Raw genomic sequence first — 21769 nt, forward strand, 5'->3', positions numbered from 1 at the left:
TGCTACATTTTCTCTGTGGACTGTAGATTTTAATCCCTAAAGCGGCCTATCCACATATGAGTCTGCCTTGGCTCGGGTTCCATTAAGCCAAACCCATTTGTGGGTGGGGTGTCACGAGCCGAGTCTGCTATGCATGTGTGGTGAAATATATCTGGGCCCGGCTCACGACTCAAGCTCGCCGAGCCAGACTCGCAAGTCAGACTCGTATGTGGATGGGCCACTTAACAGGCGAGTATGACAGAAGAAAATGGAATCTTACAACATAGCTCTTTAGGTTAAAAGAAATTTCTGAAATGAGAAACATTTAAATTGGGCTTCCGCTGTTTTAATTTCTTGAGAATGTGTTAATAAACGTATTAAGAATTTATCAAGTTGTTTTATTGTGGCAATGATTTACAGTTTTGTGATCATTTACAATCTGCGACCACGTCGTCCTCCCTTCCTTCTTGTTGAATCAGAAGGAATGGGAGTTACATCTTCAATACGGCCAATCTTCATGGCAGAACGTGCTAGCGCCCGGAGGGCTGACTGAGCACCGGGACCTGGAGTTTTTGTTTTGTTTCCACCAGTAGCTCGAAGCTTGATGTGCAAAGCAGTGATTCCCAGAGATTTGCACTTCTCTGCAACATCCTGCATAAAAAATAGTAAAAATCTATTTCATACAGGTGTAAAACTTGGTTTCATACTCTGAGGGTATTTGCAAATAGAATGCTGAAGTTGATAGCATATGAAAGGACTTAAGAAAATTATATAATAAAGAGTTTCAAGTTCTTGCATGTTTTACATAAAATACATCTGAAGATTATGTTACCCTACAAAATTTCCAGAATCATAAAAAATTTCTTAAACAGTTTGATGGAAACACAACTTCTAAAACTGCAATATCATGGTTCAATATGAAAGTCTGTTATTAATACTTCCTCAACTTATTCAGAGTGATTAATATTATTAAAAGATTCTATTGTATTACACACCATGGAACTTAAATCCAAATTTCAAAGGCCATATTCAATACTAACAGGAGTCAAGGCATCATATAGTTATAGATGAGTCCTCTTCTATGGCATTTTACTTCTTATACATAACCATACTTATCATGTGGGAAAATTCAATCCAAATACTAATATATAAGCATATATTTTGGATTATACAAACATGCATACATACACACAAAATTAGTGCTCTTTACCTAAACACAGATGTGATATCATACACATATTCCCTACATACAAACTTGCCATAAATATTTGTGTTATGCACTTTCTGAAAAGTACACAACAAAGGAGATGGCTGAATTCACTTTGATGATGAATGCAGTAAGCTCCTTTGAAATGCTGGTTAATATTACCAAACCATAAATCTTAAAGAACAAAGAGTAAGGAATAGCTAACTTACTTGTGCAGCCAACATAGCAGCATAGGGTGATGCCTCATCTCTGTCAGCTTTTACCTTCATGCCACCTGTGACTCGTGCAATGGTTTCTCTGGAAAATTTAACATATCCAATTAAAATGGGTGTAATATAAATACAAAATCCCTAAATATACAAAAGAGAAATTATATTCTTACTTACACCACATTCTTTTGGGATCCTGACACTTTTGCCTTCACAGGAAGAAAGCAACTCCTCTCTATAAAAATTGACTTTAGTTAACTGATTTGTTTAATGGTCTCGAAGCATTCCCTTTGTTTGCTGACCACAATTCAGAATTCTTTTAAGGGATACAACTTTCTTTTATCCTTTCAACATGCTCTAAACACTTTGTAGGTTCAAATTCTGTAATATTAATGGAGGTTCTTCCCTGAAAAGCTGGTACTCAACTGATCAAGCAAGTCTCTGCCTATACCACAAGGAAAACACAACATTTCACCATTACAAGGATCAACTGGTTTAAGAAAATAATCGCTGGTGAAATGTATTGCTACCACTGGGTTTTAAAGGGTTAATGATACTTGAAGCAAGTATTCACCCAAAACAACACTGCAACCATTGCATAAACTATCTCTAATCATTCACTCATTATCAAACAATAAATTGAATTACTTGTAAACTTGGCACAAAATCCGGCCATCATCTATGCTCAGCACAAAAGGCAGGGAAAAGCAAATTAGCATATGCATTCCAGCTCTGAAACGGAATGGCTAATACAAACTATAATCAAGTATCCTAAACAAATGTACGTACCTGCCCGACAAATCAGTGACATGTACGAATGTGTCATTGAAACTGGCAAAAATGTGTGCCACTCCAAAAACTACTTCTCCTTCCCGCACCTGGGGTCCTAGGGACACCTGAACTTGTTCCTGTTGAACTTTTCCCTTTCGTGGAGCCATTATCGACTGTCACAGATCTGAAATAAAACAAAGCATTAACTTCAATACAGCCCAGTGTCCAAAGAGGAACATGGATCAAACTTTGGTTAGATTCTGATATCCACTTTCATCCAGTATCAAGACCCGTTTTGCTTACAATTAGCAAGTGTAAGTGCAAGTAAATAAGCCAGTTATTTATAATACTTGCATATTTTCAATAAAAATTTCTTAAAACAACGAGTTTAATTATATTTACTAACTTATTATAATTCCCGAACCAGAGAAATTGTCGAGACAGGAAATGTAAGAACCAACAAATCGATCTTTTTCAGCTGGAAAGAACTTCCGGTCATTGATATGACAAATGCCCAAATATTTATGTTGTCCAAGAGAACAGTTGGGCGCTCGATACGCACTCTTGTTTCATATTTATCAACTACGAACATCGATTTTTATCCCAGGGGGCCTACTGGAGATCAACAGATCCAGTTACCGCTACCATCTGCCAGAATATCAGTAGAACTATTTAAACACTGGCAGAAAAGAGAAAGGAATCTGGAATGTATTTTGCAACATAGATGCCAAGAACGTATCAGAATTAAGTACAGCATGCAGCTAAGAAGGTCATATAGTCCAACATGGCGCACACGCAAGTCTATATTTCTGCTTCAATAAAACCTTCTTCTCCAAACAGCAGCGTCAAATGGTTACACGTACAAACCATCGTTTTCGGAACCGTCTGTCCTATTTCTGTTTACATACACGGAAAATCAAAAATTGTGATCTGGAGTCGATTTTCAACAATTAACGCTTTCCTGGCACTTGAACCTGTTATACATGCAATCTTCATTCTTTTAACTTCACCTAAAATACAGTAGGAAAACTAAAATGTATAGTGTCAAAATTGCTGACTTTGTCAAACAACGGGATACTAACTTTAGGCATGCATAATATGTTGCGAAATCCGTAAATATTATACATTAAACCAGCACGAAATCATTATGTTTTAGTTATGGAGGTATTCTCGTACTCGTTAAATATAATATCGAATCAATGCTTTGCACAGTTGATCGCTGTCCGCCATATTTGTTGTTGTCGTCGATGGGGTAGGCTAAGCTGCAAAGTGCTCGGGTTGGAAGGTTGTGCGGGGAAAGGCTTGTGTAAAGACGTTTCGCAATGGAAGTGTATGTAGTGAATGACGCTTCAAATTGTTATGTATCATGTCTTTGACGTGACTATATTCATATTAGTGCTAGAAGTGAAACTTTGTTTTTGCATCTTACAGAGGAATAGGCCATCAGGTCTGTGGCCTCTAGTTCGTGACCGCGAGTGACCCGTCAATCTATGGGTCAAGGTAGACGTCAGGATTTCGGTGTTTATTTTGAAAAATAATAGCGGTCAACCTGGCTGGCTGTCCTGGTGTGGGGGATGACCCCGCGACGATGTTGGATTGGGAGGAAGCGGATAGATTTTCTTTTGAAGATTCGGATAGGTTTGAAGAAGATTCTCTGTGCAGTTGGAGCAGTGAACCTGAATCTTTGTGTAACAACTGGAGAGGATGGAAACGGCCAATTCTAGGATCTGGTACTTTTGGACCGTCGAAAAGATCAGCAGAAGGTATTCAGTAATTATGTTTTTAATATTGGCATTGATTTTAAAGCAGAGTTGTTAATGTATGAAGTAGTTTCTTTGTTTTGAAATGTTTTACCCCAGAGACAGCTATCATTTTATTTCTTGTATGACGCCAGAATCCATTTGTGTTTTGTGCTGTAATATGCAGATTCCTCAGAAATGACTGATTTCATAGATTGTTCAAGTATTAATGTTACATAAAGTGACAGTAATACTTGTATACTATACATGTCACCAATGAGGAAAAAATTAAATATGATAATTAGGTAAAGTGGTGAAGAGTTCTTTTTAGATATTTGTTTTCAACAGCCTATATATTTTTTGCTATTGTTTTTATTAGGGGTCACAGTGGCTGCACAGTCTGAGGTCTGGGCCTTGTGCCGCTTGGTCACTGGGACCGTGGGTTCAAATCCCACTCAAGCCTTGGATGTTTTTCCTCGTTTTTCTGTGTTGTGCTGTCCTGTGTACACGTAGAGACCTTGTGACGGGCCGATCCCTCGTCCAAGGAGTCCTACCAAATGTCTATAGATCAAAGCCAACGAAAAGTTGGGACCCGCAGTGCTCAGGTGCTTGAAGAATGGGTTGTCAGAGTATCAAAGTATCATGAGTATTGTTTTTATTATTAATGTTATTTGACCTGCATGTTATAAAGGAAATTAAACAGACAATAATGATTGGTTCTTTATGCTAATTGTTTGTAAAGTATTATATATCTATCTAAGGTGCAGTGAAAAACAAAATAGTTATTAAAACAGTGTTTTATGAATTTGTATACAATTAATCATTATTTGAGGATACATGTGAAAAGGGGATATGCTTTATTTCTGGGAGTGATTTAAGATATTCAGATCCTTTTGAGTCTGTGAGGTCATGTTGGAAAATATGATTATTTTGTTATTTCTGTAAATACATCTCTTGCTGGTATTTTTCACTATTATAGCAATCTGTCATTTTGTTTAGGCTGTAATGATCAGATGTGTTATGAAGAGAGCAGTTGCATTTGTGTTGCACTATTTCTTAATATTGAATGAATAGTGTACAAATTTAAGTGTTATGAATGTATTGTGGAAGGTTTAGTGGATTTTGATTATTTTCTGTAACATCTGACAGTAACAGAGCTGTTTCCAGGAAGACCTATTTACAACTATATATAGATGGGCTAACTAAATTTAATTAGCATTTAGGTCACCTGTGAGGTGGTATAGACCTTGCTTTTCTTCATTATTTTTTCATAATAATAAGTAATTTATTTCATAGAGATTTCTTCAGAAGCTGATATTTGTTCACCTAGTCAAGAAATCTGCTGCCTTTTCTGGAACTCGTAAATTCATTACTGTGTTCGGAGAATTTGCCGTCATTCTCTATTCCGTGTTGCAAGAATTTACTGCGTACCCTCACATCCTACTTTATTTTCATTTAGTATTATTCTTCCATCTCAGCATAGATCTCCCAAGTGGTCTATTTCCTTCATTTATTGTGACTAAAATTCTGCATATAATTCTCTTCAGCATTAACAATGTGCATACAAACTTGAGCATTGTTAGAACTGTTGTTTTATGGTGAAACAGGGGGGCTTACCTTATATAGAGTATAACTACTTCCATGTCCTTTCCAGTTTGTCATTCAGAATCAATCTTCCCTTGTATTGCGTATAACTGTTGTAGTTGTGAAAGGCGTGTTTAATTAACCCTTTGAAGCGTAGCTTGTCTAAATATTATTTAAGGATTCAGTCCTTACTGCAGAGAAAACACATTTAACCATTACAAGGATCAGTTGGTTTTTGATGTTTGAGGAAAAAGCTGTTATTTTTCTTTGAATCATACATAACCTATAAGTAGTATATGGATATTATGCTCAGTTATTGGCTGTTAGTGCAGATGGTACATATAGTTACCACTGGGCTTCATATATTTAATAAACAACATTCTAAAACAGTTGACTGACCACCATTGAATGATGCAGAACATCAGAGATTGTTTTTTTTCAAATCTTATTTTCCAAATTTTAATATACCTCTAGTACCATTTGTCTATAGTTTAAATCTTTACAGGCAGATCATAGTGAGGTTCAAACTGTGGACTGCAGGTGGTGAATGACCTTCGCATTTTTTGGCAGTTCATGACATCTTGAAGAGGATCGAAAATGTTGCATTGGCTCTTTGAAGCCTCCCCTGTGGAAAATTAATGCAATTATTTTTCTCCATGTAAAAAGTTGCGCACAAAGTGTATTCAGTTGTGATGTCAGGACGTGCTCTGGGTCTAGCTGGTTCCGAGTAAAGACAAATGACTGGCTTTACTGAAAGTGTCAACGAACCTTCGGTTCCAATAAAGAAGTTGAGTTTTTTGACCAGCTGAGCGACTATCATCGTTTTAAGAAATATCCTACACCACAGATTTGCTTAAACTCTTCAGTTTTGCATATTTATATGTAAACTGAGGAGTTAACTAGGAAGTGGAATCATTTATAATAATGTGTCGTGTCATCATTAAACTTGTAATGCTGCTGAATTATTTTGCAAGACCATATCTGTGTCACACAGTGAATAAGGTCATGCATGAGTGGTTAACTTCATCTCTGGTGAATGTGTCCCTGGTACCCATTGCTGGGTGGCTGTTACAATTTTTTTGGATGAGGTGATGAAAAGAAATTGGATTCCCCTCGCAGGGATATAGATTTTAGCCGTCATGAAACTGACTGAGCAATAAGTCTCCAAAGTTACGATTATTTTATTTAAAAGGTAAGTGAAGAAAGACTAAAAGGCAGAGCTGTCCCTGTGTCTAAACCCCACACCACGAAAGTGTATGGGAAGGACATTGGTGAAACTCAAGTGTTCTTAACCTTTGCACTGTATGAAGGTAAGTGGTCAGTTTCACTCTGCCGCTGATATTTTCTCAGGGAAATAACTTCCGATATTCACTGGGTAGGAAGCTGGGTGGCCCTCGGAGCCAGGTTGGACACAGTGACAGAGAAGAATTTATGCCTCTGCAGGGAATCGAATCTCCTTTGTCTAGTCCCGAACCGTCACTTTTCTGAGTTTATGTTCTTCTTCTTCTTATTATTTGTAATTTATAAGAAAAAATAAAATAAAGCCTAAACAAAGGATGTAATTCAATTTTAAAGGGTTTTGACGACTGTAGTTTACACTTAAAATTATTCATTGTCAGGACTTTTTCCATAGTCTGTTCTTTAAAACCACGACGTTTCGGAGGCTGGTTCTGTCTCCGTCTTCAGGTGAGAGGTACCTACTCTGTTGGGTCCCTTAGATAGAGTGACAGAGACTAGCTCTAAGACCTGAAGACGGAGACAGAACCAGCCTCCGAAACGTCGTGGTTTTAAAGAACAGACTATGGAAAAACTCCTGACAATGAATAATTTTGAAGGATATAATTAAGATTTGAAAGTCTAGGGACTGGAAGAACTCTTCGGAAACATTATCTGAAGATGTGTTATAATATTTAGCGCTTATTTGTTTAATTTACGTATGTGTGTGTGTGTGTGTGTTCACATCCATTTCGTGACTAGACTGACTCTCAAAACCAAGTGTGTCTGGCTGAGATTTAATTAAACAGTTCCATCCCTTTTCAAAATAGACTGCTCTGACTGCAGGGGTTTCTACAGTTTTGACCTTTCTGTACTTACAAAGTGGGTCACGGCCGTATCATAATCTTCGCCACTTCTTTACTGTAGTAAAGGAAGCTTCATGTTCCATTGGTCTTTGAGCAAAACTAAGTGACTTTAAATGTGCAGGAATAAATACGGGGGTCTGTTGTGTCACATGCCTCGTCATCAAAATGCAGGACGAAATAGTGGTATAAAATTGGTACAGGCTCAGATCATAAATCCATTGAAAATGTGACAACGTTAAAATGTTTCGGAACGACGATGATAAATCAAAATTACATTTACGAGGAAGGGGAATGCTTTGTATCGTTCCGTTCAGAAAATATATATATATATATATATATATTTTTGTAAATTCTCGTCTCCTATCAAAAAACGTAAATGTTAAAAAACACAAACTGTAGTCAAATATCCTTTGAAGATGGCTGTTTTTTTGTTTGAGTTATTGCTCCGCATAGGCTGGTAGAAGTTCACCTCTGAAACGTCGGTAAACTTAGAGGAGGGCAGTAACAGGAGGATGAAGACAATTACATAATGAGGAACTTTATAATATTTTTGCTTTTCAATGTATGTCCATTACGGTGATCTTATCAAAAAGGAGGAATATTTTGTGCTGTTCACGTAGCATGCATGGGAGAGATGAGAAATACATACAAAATTTTATTTTGGGAGACTGGGGCGTATTTTAGATAGGATTATATTGAAATGGATCTTTTAGAAATTGTTTTTGAGCGTGTGGACTGGATCCATTTGGCTGTGGGTAGGGACCGATGTTGGGTTCTTGTGGAGACGGTAAATGACAAGGGATTTCTTGGGAAACCTGAGCGACTGTTAAGCTTCTGAAGAAGGACTCTCTAGTCGGTGAGCTGTTCAAGAATCTAGCCTCAGAAGAAGTGTTGAACGCAGTTGGTCTCCAGGCTTGCTCACAGGTCTCCCACAAAGATGGCTCGATATTCTCTTGTTCCTGTTGGAGTCCTGCATCCGCCCCACCGTAGTTAATTCTACGAACTTGTCCCTACGTTAACAATTACGTTCACTCTAAAAGATTCAGATGTTGAAGTGAACTCATTAAATTACATGTCATAGTCCATGTGTTTTCTTTTAGTTTATGTCCAAAGTCGTTCGAGACAGTGTCTGGACGCGTATTACACTTTTTTCCTTAGTTGTTAGGCTCCGAGGAAATAAAGTTTTTTATTCGGCGATTTTAAATTTCTCGTGTTTGTATACACTCTTATGGTCACAGCTTTTTTTTCGTGGTTCATGACAGTAACACCCGTTCAATAAAGCTTGAAAACTAGACACATCCCGGGAATAAAAATAGGATCGCTTACGTTAACTAGGATGTTTATGCTTCTTACTTGTATTGGGAAGCACTCTGTTCGATTCCCGATCATTGCAGTTGTACACAGTACTTTTATGCCTTGCTTGGATAAGACCTGGGAACAGTCCACGATAACAAATCTAAAACTTCTTGACGATGGTGAAGAGTCAATTGAATAAAAATTTTCTTGGATATTATCCATCGTCTAGTAAATATAAAATGTAAAACGACGTTTCGGAGATGGGACTAGATAGAGCTAATCCCTATCTCCGGAGATAGGGATTAGCTCTATCTAGTGGGCCCAACTCTATAGGAACCTGAAGACGGAGATAGAGTCCCATCTCCGAAACGTCGTTTTACGTTTTATAAAAAGGTCCGGAGATAGGGATTAGCTCTATCTAGTGGGCCCAACTCTATAGGAACCTGAAGACGGAGATAGAGTCCCATCTCCGAAACGTCGTTTTACGTTTTATATTTACTAGACGATGGATAATATCCAAGAAAATTTTTATTCAGCCCACGATAACTTTGTTATCCGTAGTTTTCCCAAGGAAATTCTCTCATTTCATTCAGCACTACATGTGTTTGCTATTAAAGCAATTTGTAGCAGACGCCAGGAGTATCCAATTAAATTCGGCCTTAAACACTACATTCTGCCTTTCACAAATTGTTATGCTTGCATTTAAACTAAAGTGAAAGTCTTGTGTTTAATTATGAGTTTTCAAAATGGTATAATAGATTTGAAGTTTAAATGTGTTTGGCTTGTAGGTTTATTTATTTTGCTTGTATTACACAACTTAGTGTTATTTATGTAGACCCAGGTTTTATTTTTCGCTTCTCCTTTTGTGTAATCGACGAAGTTGCAAGTTTTAATTTTGTTTTGAATAAATGAAAGTAGTTTTATGCCACCAAGATCTTATACCACATATGGATTTCCCAAATCCATGTGAAACACTTTCGTCCCATAGATCTTAGACACATTGCTGCATGTCGAAAGCCCATTATGATTTGCTGTCCTTTATTCTAATGGTTGTATGTGGTTTTTATTTGTGTATTTTTTGGCTGATTTCCTGTGTTCAGGTACATTAGTTGTATTTCCCCGGCTTCTACGTTTGTATGTAAAATCATACCACCTGATTTTTCATTAGTACACTCTGAATTTCGCTCACAGTGCATTTATGGCGTTCTGTATGATTTTTAGAGTAAACAGCTATTATTTCCGTAAATAGCATTAACCAATTGATCTTTGTGATGGGTGGTGTGACCGGGTGGCTAGAGGCTGGAAGGATTCCCTGCTGCTTTTGAGAAGATGTTTGGGTGTCTGGCAGAATGGCTCTAGGTTGGTGAGATTGTGTGTTGCTGTTGAGAAGATGGTTGGGTGTCTCGCATGATGGCTCTAGGTTGGTGAGATTTTGTGCTGCTGTAAGAAGATGGTTGGGTGTCTGGCAGGATGGCTCTAGGTTGGTGAGATTGTGTGTTGCTGTTGAGAAGATGGTTGGGTGTCTCGCATGATGGCTCTAGGTTGGTGACATTGTGTGCTGGCTGCTGTTGAGCAGATGGTTGGGTGTCTGGCTGGGTAGAAAGAGGCCGGTCTGACTAGCTGCAGCTGAGCCATCGGGTGGGTGGTGTGAGGAAATCGAAGTCAGCTGGACAGGCTGGTTGGCTGGTAGACGCTGTGCACAGTGAGAGTGGGAGCCGTGCCGTCTGATTGCTATGGTTGTACGCCGGAATGGATACAAATTGAGAGAAAGAGCATGGGAAGGGACATGTAGAGAGATGAACGACTGTCAAGAGAAAATAAAGTACACGAGTCAACGAGGGAGAAAAATAGGAACTGGGAACAGACAGACGAAAATGAATTATAAACCAGAGAACGAGTATAGGATATAGGAGAATACAGTTATGACGTATGAGGTGGTTTTTACATCCAGTCGCATTTTCTGTATATTTTTTGATCCACGTGAATGCAGTTTTTTTTAATGTCTGCAGTGTATCTTTATGTGCTCCTCCTTGGCTGACCAACTGCGTGGATCACAGTCCTTCAGAAGCTTATAAGCTGTCGTCAATACATTTCGTGCCTTTTATGGAACCCGAAGACCTATTGACCGTGTTTACATGAGCCAGCCAGAGGCTTTCTGGTTAAGGATAATGCTAGTGAGCAAATCTGCCCAGTGATATTTTCAGCTTTGGGCTTCTTGTTATAAAAATGAACCCTGTAGGTCATAGTGAGGTATCTGATGCTGTTTGTATCCCAGTCGCCTAGAATTCAGCTTCTGTGCCAAACCAAGGCTAGTTTTTTTTATGAATGATTCACTCCCTTTGTATTATATTTATTTTAGGGTACTAACCCATATTTCTTAATATTTGAAGACTGCGTACGAAGTAATTAAGTTGTTTTTATTGTCTACTGTAGGTGTTTGTTACACTTAACTTCTCAATGCCCTAGTTCGTCGGTACCGAACTTTTTCATTGCCTGATCAAAAGTTGCAGATAAGTAGTACAGGTCGTTCTAGTTACTCAAGTACCAACTTGATAAACTCAGATGAGATTTGATATTTTCGCGTTTTTGCACAGTTACACATACATCTCCCGTGTTGTTTCTTTTCTTCAAGTCTTGCTAAGAAAATTTTGTGTGTATTTCTTATCCGTTTGTATATATAAAAAGAACAAAGATTTTAGATGCATTTTTTTAAAAATAAAATGTATACAACTCAAGTAAAAGGCGTTAATATTTCTACCAAGATACAAAACCGCCCGACCTTTGATGGAGACTGAATTTGAACCAAAATTCTGGGCACACTCTTGCTGCCAAATTCTTGCTATTTGTATAATGGCAGAAGAAGTAACCGTTAGCTTGTGTAAGTGATTCAGATTAATGTATTATACACAACAGTAAGGGCATTACAGGAATATGTAAGTTGAAATTATTTATTTGTCTTAATCTTCGTGATATGATGACGTGCAAGCAAAACTCCACACATTTTTGACATCGGCTTTAGGTGAGTGACCATTTCCAAGCTCCGGCCGTCATAACTTCAGGAGAGGAGCTTCTGATGACCATTGAACAAGAGGTATGGTGGGCAAACAAACCTGATTTCCAGGTGGTAACGAAGAGAAGTATCTCTGCCCATGCTGGAAGTAATGCTATAATAACTTTTGTGAAATGGTCAGACAAACTTATGTCACTACCGGGTACGTTCTGTGGCTACGTAACCTGTGGTATGTTCCTTCCCCAATGCCTCCAACGCCTCTAAGAACGTGTCCCCTTTTTCGTCTTCCGTGTTATATTGCAGTTAGGACCATGAGGTATTCCGTTTATGAGCTTTGCTGCTGTAGTTCCTAGTTCATAACCGCCCACCTATCAGGTTGGTGTTGCACGCTGTTGGCTTATATCCGAGAGACGCTTATTTTGAATCAAGGCCATGCAACCTTCTCTCATGACTGATTTTTGTTGTTCTCCTCAGTCCCTCCTTTCAACGTCTCACAATTTATGGTCATCACTGCAATTGGAAGATGGTTGTTAAATAAACAATGAATTAAGTCACGTTTTCTTGATATCATTTGCTCCTGTTGCGTGTCTCAGACTTTCTTTGTTGTGAATTGCGTTGGCCCTTACTGTGATCGACCGAGCACGTATCAGGGGTCAACCGCACGGGGTGGCAACGTCCAAGGACATCAGCAATCTTAAGGTCTGGTTGAACCACACGACAGACATGTCTGGTCTCCGGGGAACAAAGACTGACTTGGCTGTTGCCCCCCCCCCCCCTTTCCGAGTCCTTGCTTTGAATTCTAAACCCTCTGGACGTCAGACAAAGGACTCCAAGTAGTGTAGTGTCCTTTCATCTGCCCGTACTGCCGTAAATTTAACATTCCAGGCTGGTGTGGCATTCGTGGTATAAAGTTTGGGTGGAATTCCGAATTGATTATTGGTAAAGTTTGTGGTCCCTGTAAAATATACAAAAAGGGTTTGACAACTGGGGTTCGATTCCCTCCAAGGGCACTTTTTAAAATACTTCACGTCTGACTCTGGGCCACACAGCCTCCTATCCGATGCATACCGGCGGTTCGGTCACCGGCGTTAAAGTGGCTGGAGGACGAAGCTGATCGCTTAGTCTCTTGCCTTTGGTCCCTATCCTGAATCAAACTAATAATTTTCGGACACACGTATTGAATATCCATTTTAATATTATTCTCCCGTCTATGTTGAGGTCTTTGAAGTGATCATTTACCTTGCATTTCTCACCTTTCCATGCATACTATACGTCCGGAACATTACGCCGTTCTTGATGTCATCACCGTGAAGTATCTGGTGAAGAGGGCAAATTAGAAAGCGTTTCGTCGTAACGTTTGGTGCATCCTTTGGTTACGTCCTGTCTTTTAGGTCCAGATAGTTGCCTCAGTACTCTGATATCAGACAGACATCCTCACTCTGCGTTCTTCCCTTAATGTGGGTTTCGTAATATTTTATTGTCTTTGCACAGAAGACGGGAAGCCGTGGTATATGAGACTTAAAGGAACAAATTAGGATATGTGAAGTGAGGTGAAAGTAGGACTTTGAAGGTTATTGATCGCTGGTGCGATGTTTGGTCTGCATCACAGCAGTCGGCCAGGGTACATCCACCCGTCTTTCTCTGAGAGTTCGCCGCCAAGTTGTGACATCGACATACAAATTCTACGCCTCAGGGTAGGAAGAAGAAAAGGTTTTTCTTTCCGTTGCATGATTCGTGCATTAAGAATTGCCTAAACGTCGCCATGAATTAAAAGCAAAAGTGTCACAAGGGGGGAAAATTGACTCCCGAAATAGTACGTCTCTGTTTATGCATTAAATTACACGGAACTGGTGCTGAATTCAGATTTAAAGTTTATGGCGTCTGTTTATTTTTGCTTTCTTTGCTTTTCTCATTCATTCATTTCTCTTTAATCTCTTTCTCCCTTATTTTTATTATGTTTTTTCCCATCCTTTTGTTTATTTCTGTCTTCCTGTCCTTCCATATTCTATATATTTCTTTATTCTTTCTGCATTAATTTTTTCTGTTCTCTTTTGCCTTCATTTATTTGTCTCCAATCTGCCCTGTAGTTGTTCTTCCTCTCTTCTCTACCGTATTCTTTTTCTTCAACTTTATTTCTTTCACTCAACACTATTCTCTCCTTTCACATTCCTTTCGTTCTTGCACTGCATATTTCTTTAATTTCTCTTTAATCGTATCTTCTTTATCATTTTAATTTTCTTTATTTTTGTATTTCTTGCTACCTCCATATATTATTCTGCAGACCATTCATCATTCTCTCTTGTTTATCTTCTCATCCTCTTACTCACATCCTTCCTCCTCGGCTACACTTTCGCTTGTCAGCACGTTCTGTAAGCTACTGCCAGTTTAATCAGATTCTGTCTCATGTAGTGTCTGTCTGTTCAGTGACGATCGTGTGTGAGTCCCTGTCATTTTTTGTGTAAATTCATACAACCCTGTCTCCACAGCAGACCAACGCCACCAACACGCTTATTAAGTATTTATGATTTTAGTTAACGGCGGTGCACCAACTTCCGGGGCAGAGAAGGAGCGTCTGCTGAGTGAGAAATAGCATTGTGTCCACATCCTGTGCCATATTTGTTCACTGTGACCTGCGTTCACATGTGTCGTGAGAACTTTCAGGTGTAAACACGCGCTACTGGGCCACTGAACGTTTTACGGTCATGAGTCTACAACAAATCCAAGTTTTCTTACGGTAAATGTTTTTGGAAACGCAGGAAATACCATTATGGCTACTGATAGTAATATTAAGGCTTTGACCGGGATGTTCTTTTGTTAAATCTTGTGTGGTACCGCCTGATTCGACTTCTAATGGTTAAGTGAAGTGTTTTCTTCGCGGTACGGTCTGGATTCATAAATAATATTCAGACGAGCTTCGGCTTCAAAGGGTTAACCAGCTGATTTTCGTAATGGTGAGGTGTAGTGTTTTCTTCGCGGTACGGACTGAATTCATAAATAATATTCAGACGTTCTTCGGCTTCAAAGGGTTAATACTAATGACAAGCGATGGATTACTACTTTCGTTATTTTGTTTACTTACGACAATTTTTACAGATTATCTATCCTGCTGTATCAGTTGTCTAGTTTTTACAAACACAGTGTTCTGTCGCTACTTGTATTCTTTACATTTCGATCTGTTATGTGGCTGACGTCATATTCCAAACACGCAGGATTATATGACGTGTCACTTACGTCATTGCTGTTCTGGTACGTTTTCATACTCGGCAAGACACTACAGTGTCGGGAAACCCGCAGTCTTATTTATAGTAAGTACGCTCACTTGTAATTTTAAATGTTTGTACACATCCTCCCATTAATTTTAGGGGGAAATGACGTCATTGTGTAACATTTCGACAACGAATGTTCGGAGATTTTAGGATATTAGGCTGTGAAGATGTCGATGTTGATCTGCTGGGTTGTGAAACGCCGTGTCGACTTGTTTGTAGATGCCAACGTTTCGGAGGAACATATTGCCTCCATCTTCACGGCAGAATACCAAGATCTACAAGTAACGATAGACGTTGCTTTGTATGTGTCCCTTCAAATTTCTGAAGTTTGAACTTGCAATGTGTTCAGCATTGCATTTAAATGGCACGGACTACAGTGGCTTCGTATGGTCAATTACCGCTGTACTGGCGATGGACGTTCAGAATATCCACAGAATGAATGAACAAAGAGTAACTGAAACCTGCCTTACTTTTTACGTTTTATAAAGGCTACAGAGACAGTTTATTGATCCATTTTGTCTTTATTAATGATTACGCTTGATTTATTTAACGAAGCTGTTTTAGCTGCGTGGATTAATTTAATCGCTTGAATGAGATGGTGAAATGATCACGAATGACGTGACTGGATGAAGTTAAATTGAGACATTTGTGGTCCGTTTGTACGCACAATTAAGAACAGTTATATAATGCGTGAGGCAAAATTTAGTCAATCTCTGGGCAAGTCAGATTTTTAACCCTTTGAAACCGAGGCTTGTCTAAATAATATTTAAGAATTCAGTCCTTACCGCAAAGAAAACACAACACTTCATTACAAAGATCGACTAGTTTATGTCGTTTACAGAAATAAATTGCTGTTTACAGTGCGGAGTTGCTGGCTGTTAAAGCAGGAGGTACGTACAGTTATTTCTCGTCTTTAAAGGGTTTTAACTGTGACCTCAGTAACTTCAGTGTGGTATTTGTTTTTGAAATGTTATCATACCTGCGAATGTTTATTACGTCAAATATTCGAGTGGAATTCTGTTTCTGTTGTTACGTTCTATCCTGCTGGGAAACAGGTGTCACAGTCCTGTTCATGCGGCCTGTATTCTTCTTTGTCGTGTGTTTTGCAAACATCACAAAAACCAATAGTGTGGTTTACTGGACAAATTTGCTGAAGCGGCGAAGTTTATGATTTACATTCGAGAGGTGCCTTGAGTCTTTGTGACGTTTAACTTGTCTTTCTTCAACCATTTATTCCAGTATCCTTGGATCATTTCCACGTGTCGGCACTTTGGCACTTTAAATGTATTTAGATTTGAGATTCTCAGGGCGGTAAATGTGACGGCGCAGGTCTTCTGTGTCGTGACACCGTGTATTCTCGTGATACCAACATTTCGGATAAACATCGTTGTGGTCTTTTTATCATACTTTATTATGAGTCTACCGTATATATTTTTTGTAATAAGCATTATTGCATACAAAACAAAGGGACTGCATGAATTTTAAATTCTGGCGTTAAATTAGAAAAGTGACACAAAATGTCATCATTAAAAGTGATTATTCTGAAAAAATGCTGTACGTAATAAGTTTGAATAATAATACAGTTGCGAGCTTTTATAAAATGGGTGTATTTAAAAAAATGCAGCAAGCTATTCTTGCGGACAGATTACAATTAAAATAAAAGCCAATTGCAGATACAGAACGAGAGAAGAACACATTAAACACAACAAAGAGATTATCAAAAAATTTTGTGAGTTTAGGGGACAGTGTGAACTGATACTTATGATATTGTTCGTGTTAATAAGAGCGTAGACTGTTTTACGAAATGAAATATGGCAGACGTCAATGAGACGACAAAACGAGTTCAGTAAGAGCTAACAATTTTGTGAATTACTCTTAAAAGTTAGGTTATCAAACGCCTGGCTGAGTATTGTTTAGCCTACACGCTATACACGGACGTCGGAGAAGTTGCCTATGTTGTGCAGTAAGAGACGCTCTCCTTTTGTTCAGGACAATTTCTGCGTTGTTCTTTTTGTTACGTGTTAGCTACCTTGAAATATGGATTCTTTCTTCCACCCTAAATTTCTATTATTTTTCCACCTTTCTTTACTTTCTCTCTTTTTTCATATCATTTGTTTCCTGTCTTCTCTCTTTCTTCCGCCTTTCTGTCCAAGAGACTTATTTTTTTTACTGGTTGAGCAACTATCAGCCACAAACACCATGTTCATCTGTTCGTGGGTTGTCTAACATCGCTGTTTTGACTGCAAGGGTATTTGGCGTGGAATTTATTGAGATGATTGTGCGGTGAACCCGAAAATGTGGCCGTGGTATATTTTAAAATAGGACTTAGAAATCTGGTCTGAGATGACAGTCACAGCATATTTAATATGTGGGGTGAAGTATAAAGACAATTGAATAAAAAATTTCTTGGATATTATCCATCGTTTAGTAAATATAAAACGTAAAACGACGTTTCAGAGATGGGACTCTATCTCCGTCTTCAGGTTCCTACACAGTTGGGCCCACTAGATAGAGCTAATCCCTATCTCCGGAGATAGAGTCCCATCTCCGAAACGTCGTTTTACGTTTTATATTTACTAAACGATGGATAATATCCAAGAAAATTTTTATTCAATTGACTCTTCACCATCGTCAAGCAGTTTTAGATTTGATATATAAACTTATAGTAGCATATGCTGAAACGAAGTTCGTCATCTCAGTTGTCCGAAGGAGGTGTCATCAGCAGTGACTTGTGAACGGAAGAGTGTAATATCCGCCCAGCTTTAATCCAGCATACGTTGTAGACATTAAGTGTCAACAGGCAGAATCGATTTTACTTGGCAGCTCGGATAAATTTTGCATCAAAACTGTTATGAAAATCTCTCGTGAGATGGAATAGTTCGGAACGCTTCACAAGCGGTCTTCGGAGTATAACAAGGAATGTATCTTATTATGTAAAAGTCAAGGTGAATTTATATTCCTGCCACTCAACCCCTTAAAATCCAGCGGTCACTATTTTTACCACCTGCTTAAGAATCTATAACCGAGCATTTTGTTCACAGAGTGAATCTGTGGATTTCGTGCGTTTTTCAGCGTACACAGCAATTACTGGTGTTTTGTTAAACAGCGTTAACCAGTTGAAGATTTCTTCTGCGACGTTGCACTGTGTAGTCTCGTAGAAATAAATGATGCTTCAGAGGAACTTACTTCCTTCATCGTCGTCGTGGTGATGGATGCACTAAGCTCCTCTGAAACGTCGGTCTGTTTCTACCAGACTATACGGCGCAGTATCCCAGAAGACATTTATCTTCGCATTTTATCTATATCCTTACTTCAGGGATGAGAGACCAAGTTTCATACGCATACAAACAACAGATTTTTCTCGCGTCTTTAAATAGGTGACGGGAACACCAGGTATTGATATGTAATAAAACCTGTGTAAATACTCAAATAAAATATTCATTTATTTGAGGGCTATTTAAATATGTAGTTTATGGACATTAAACTTTGTTAAATTAAAGTTGTGTCTTCTGTTTCAAACAGATTACACGTCAGAGTCCTCGAAGTTTAGCTGGCATAAGACTCCGTGTGTAGGCGACAGGCCAGATTACGCCTGTGCGTATGTTTTCTTGTTATGCTTATGATGCATTTGGGTTTCATACATTTAATATGCAAGAAATGTATAAATGTTGTAACATGTTTTGTCTTGTCGCATTGTACTGAACTGACTGAGCAATTTTAGGTAGGAAAAACAAGGCGTTCGGTGGATTAAGGACAACAAACAAAGGAAAAGTACAGAACGAAGCGTCCGAGGATAATGATATACGTAAAAAAATTAATAATATTGTCCGTTGTTGCAGTTACTGTACTTTTAAATGGGTTCATTGTTCTTGAGTGCAGTATGTAACAGTGGTCTATTTTCTTTTATTTTGCTTGTTAATTTTTTTATATGGATGTTAAACGTGGTCTTTCAATTAGCACCCAGACGTCGGTGTTGGTGTTCTGGTTTGTAACATCGTGTGGACTTACAGTTTCGGAAGACGACCGCTTGCGAGTTTACGCGTCGCCGTACTTCAAAAGACCACATTTTGAACTCACCACCATGAAAATATCAGCTCTCAAGTACAAAATCTAACCGAAATCCCATGAATCTTTTTACGATGGTCTTACAGACACGATCGTCTTACGACATCACGCAATAGCGCAAAAAGAATGTATCGAAATATTCAACGCTTACTTTTAATGCCATCATCATGTTGAGGAATTGGTAGGCTTAAGTAGCAAAGTAGTCCGTCATTATGCATCCGACGTAGAAAGCACTTCCCGTTACATTAACACTACTAATGTTATGGTAATTCATATATAGAGTGTATCAATAAACCCGTCCGGTCCCGTTTCTGCCTTTCTCCAAACGCGCTTCAATCTTCAACTGTTTACAACACTTTGCTGGCTTCTATTGTATTCTGTTTCATTTCAGTAAAACTGTATTTTAGCATAAGAATAGTCGTTGTGGCTTGGCTCTCGAAATAAACATCCGTAAACCCCCCCCCCCTTTTCAAACGCGTTTATAATTAAAACAAAATGTGATGTCTAAGTACAGTTATAATAGCAATTTCAATTGTAAATTTTGCACGCAGCTTTTTTAGGCCGGTAAGTGTTGAGAAAAGTGTGTGTTAAGGCTTTGACCGGGATGTTCTTTTGTTAAATCTTATGTGGTACCGCCTGATTCGACTTCTAATGGTTAAGTGAAGTGTTTTCTTCGCGGTACGGTCTGGATTCGTAACTATTATGAAGACGAGCTTCGGCTTCAAAGGGTTAACCAGCTGATTTTCGTAATGGTGAGGTGTAGTGTTTTCTTCGCGGTACGGACTGGATTCATAAATAATATTCAGACGATCTTCGGCTTCAAAGGGTTAATGTTAGCCATGCTCTCCGGTTAAAACCCAATGGTGTATATGTACCACACGCTTTAACTATAGGTGACTTCGTATTTTGCCCAAGGAATGTATTTATGGGCTGCGTATGATTCTGAGAGTAAACAGCAACATCCCTGCCATCTGTCGTGCCGCGAAACGTTTTTGTTCATTGTGAGGGGCCCACAGAATACTGCAGTTGCCTTAATTAAGGACAGGATGCAGTGAAGATAACAGGGTTTAATGTGTGTGTAAATGCCTGCTGTGGAAAACACGTTCCTGTAGAGAACCAATCAGGCTCTAGCTCTGATCTTCACAGTGTTACGAGGTGGGTTCCTCGTTTCCAAAGAATTAATACTGTTTCAAATGTTCATTCTTCTGTCTAAATACGTAGAAAATTAAAATACGTGCCCTTAAAACTGGAATTTCGCCGTTGTTTTGTATGGTCTTAAAACTTGGTGTCATTCCAAGCATGATCGGGGATGCTTCGAAACAGGGTGTTGAGGAGATGGTCTAGGCATGTAACACGCATAGGATCTGAGATATTCATACTAAATTCTGGTCGGGAAACCCAGACTCAAGTGTAGATGGGATGATAATATTAAAGTGGACGTAAATAAATACGATTTGAGGTTTTATGAATTTGTGCTAATCGTGTTGGTGCTTAACGCATTTTCCGAGCCGCCCTCCCCCCTTTCAGAAAAGATAAATATTTTGGTAATAATGCCTGGTATGCAATTTTTATACTGTTTGGATACACGTGTTCCTTTGAGAAGTCTTGAAATTGAGGATAATAATTCAAATATAATTGTGAGAAAAAGTAATTAATAACTTTATAAGGAGCGGGAGGGCCTGGCGATTGGTTAGTGCAGTTTGTGTGCGTTAGGTGTATTATAATTACCGATAACGTAGACTATGTACAATCAGTGCTCTACGCATTTAACTCATCGTATGTATTTCGCTTTTCCTATGAAGGGAAACCTGGTAATGAAGTCAGACGACGTTGTGTGACATCAGATATGATTGTGAGAACAATGTTGTTTGTCTAAGTGAAGCTGTTTTTATCCCCACATGACCCTCAGTGACCCGTAGTTGAGGAGCCCTAATAAAACGTAATGTATTTTTAGCTGTCAGTAGCTTTTTCTCCTTGTCGATTCATTGCGTCCCTTAGAGTGGGTGAACATTTGACAGAACATGCCCCGTTCTTTGTTTATTGGGAATTATACATAATTTATACATTCGTGCTATGGGCGAAATGCCAGATCATTAATTGTTGAAGTAGGTGGTTTGTATACAAGTACCACTGGGGTTTTAAAAAGTTTATAATAATTTTCGTTGTTGCACGTAAAATTAAAACCTACAAAGCCAAGAGGAAACCTTCAGGAATGCCGTTGCTGGTCCTCTAGGTTGTAAACGCCTGGTGGACTAGCACTCAGAACCTTTGTTTGGTCTACATTCGTCTGTTTCGTGATCATTTGGAGATCTCCCCCCCACTTCGACGTGATACAAAAAAAATTGTATTTTTTTCGTTCCCAGCCAGTTGCCACCTGCAGGGTCATAAACAATAAACCCCTTGTCGTCTGTGCGGTTGTGGGTCTCTGCCCTCGAAATAACAAGTCCTGTTCATCAACGTATTGTATTCACTACGAAATCTAGATTGACTTGTGGTGAAATTTTAAAATAAACGCCGATAACCTAACAGCTGAAACTGTACAGTGTGAACATGCTTAATATG

The 21769-nt window shown here is 38.7% G+C and overlaps 2 protein-coding genes across 7 annotated transcripts in view; one reads left to right on the top strand and one right to left on the bottom strand.

The window, feature by feature from the left end:
* Nucleotides 1–356: 356 nt before the first annotated feature.
* Nucleotides 357–2721, bottom strand: LOC110838763 (small ribosomal subunit protein uS11A). Of its 3 annotated transcripts, none has more exons than XM_022082320.2 (4): nucleotides 2573–2721; nucleotides 2185–2350; nucleotides 1396–1483; nucleotides 357–630 (listed from the first exon to the last, which is right to left on the bottom strand). In XM_022082320.2, the coding sequence occupies exons 2-4, from the start codon at nucleotides 2331–2333 to the stop codon at nucleotides 412–414; spliced, it is 456 nt and encodes a 151-aa protein (XP_021938012.1). In that variant the 5' UTR covers nucleotides 2334–2350; nucleotides 2573–2721; the 3' UTR covers nucleotides 357–411. The 3 variants fall into 3 exon arrangements, with proteins under 3 accessions (XP_021938012.1, XP_021938014.1, XP_021938013.1); XM_022082322.2 differs by having other exon boundaries at nucleotides 2591–2691; XM_022082321.2 differs by having other exon boundaries at nucleotides 2470–2615.
* Nucleotides 2722–3389: 668 nt separating this feature from the next.
* Nucleotides 3390–21769, top strand: part of Dora (zinc finger SWIM domain-containing dorado) — a 40232-nt gene continuing 21852 nt past the window's right edge. For 3 of the 4 annotated variants that reach the window (XM_022082332.2, XM_022082334.2, XM_022082335.2), the window contains exon 1: nucleotides 3390–3929. In XM_022082332.2, coding sequence (XP_021938024.2) covers nucleotides 3755–3929 — 175 coding nt within the window. In that variant the 5' untranslated portion in view covers nucleotides 3390–3754. The remainder of the gene's footprint in view (nucleotides 3930–21769) is intronic. The other variant, XM_022082333.2, reaches the window with a different exon arrangement.

This window comes from Zootermopsis nevadensis, unplaced genomic scaffold (genome assembly GCF_977971745.1).
Source record: "Zootermopsis nevadensis isolate Lab colony 2312 unplaced genomic scaffold, Znev_1.0 Znev_ptg000012l, whole genome shotgun sequence".
In the NCBI taxonomy this organism is placed as follows: Eukaryota; Metazoa; Arthropoda; class Insecta; order Blattodea; family Termopsidae; genus Zootermopsis; species Zootermopsis nevadensis.

What these genes read in the sequence shown, in the direction of transcription:
- LOC110838763 (XM_022082320.2), bottom strand. Translation starts at nt 2,333, where the DNA reads ATGGCTCCACGAAAGGGAAAAGTTCAACAGGAACAAGTTCAGGTGTCC. An exon ending in GTCACTGATTTGTCGGGCAG is followed by an intron (nt 1,484 to 2,184) that starts GTACGTACATTT and finishes TAAATTTTCCAG; the next exon opens with AGAAACCATTGCACGAGTCA. An exon ending in CTGCTATGTTGGCTGCACAA is followed by an intron (nt 631 to 1,395) that starts GTAAGTTAGCTA and finishes TTTTTTATGCAG; the next exon opens with GATGTTGCAGAGAAGTGCAA.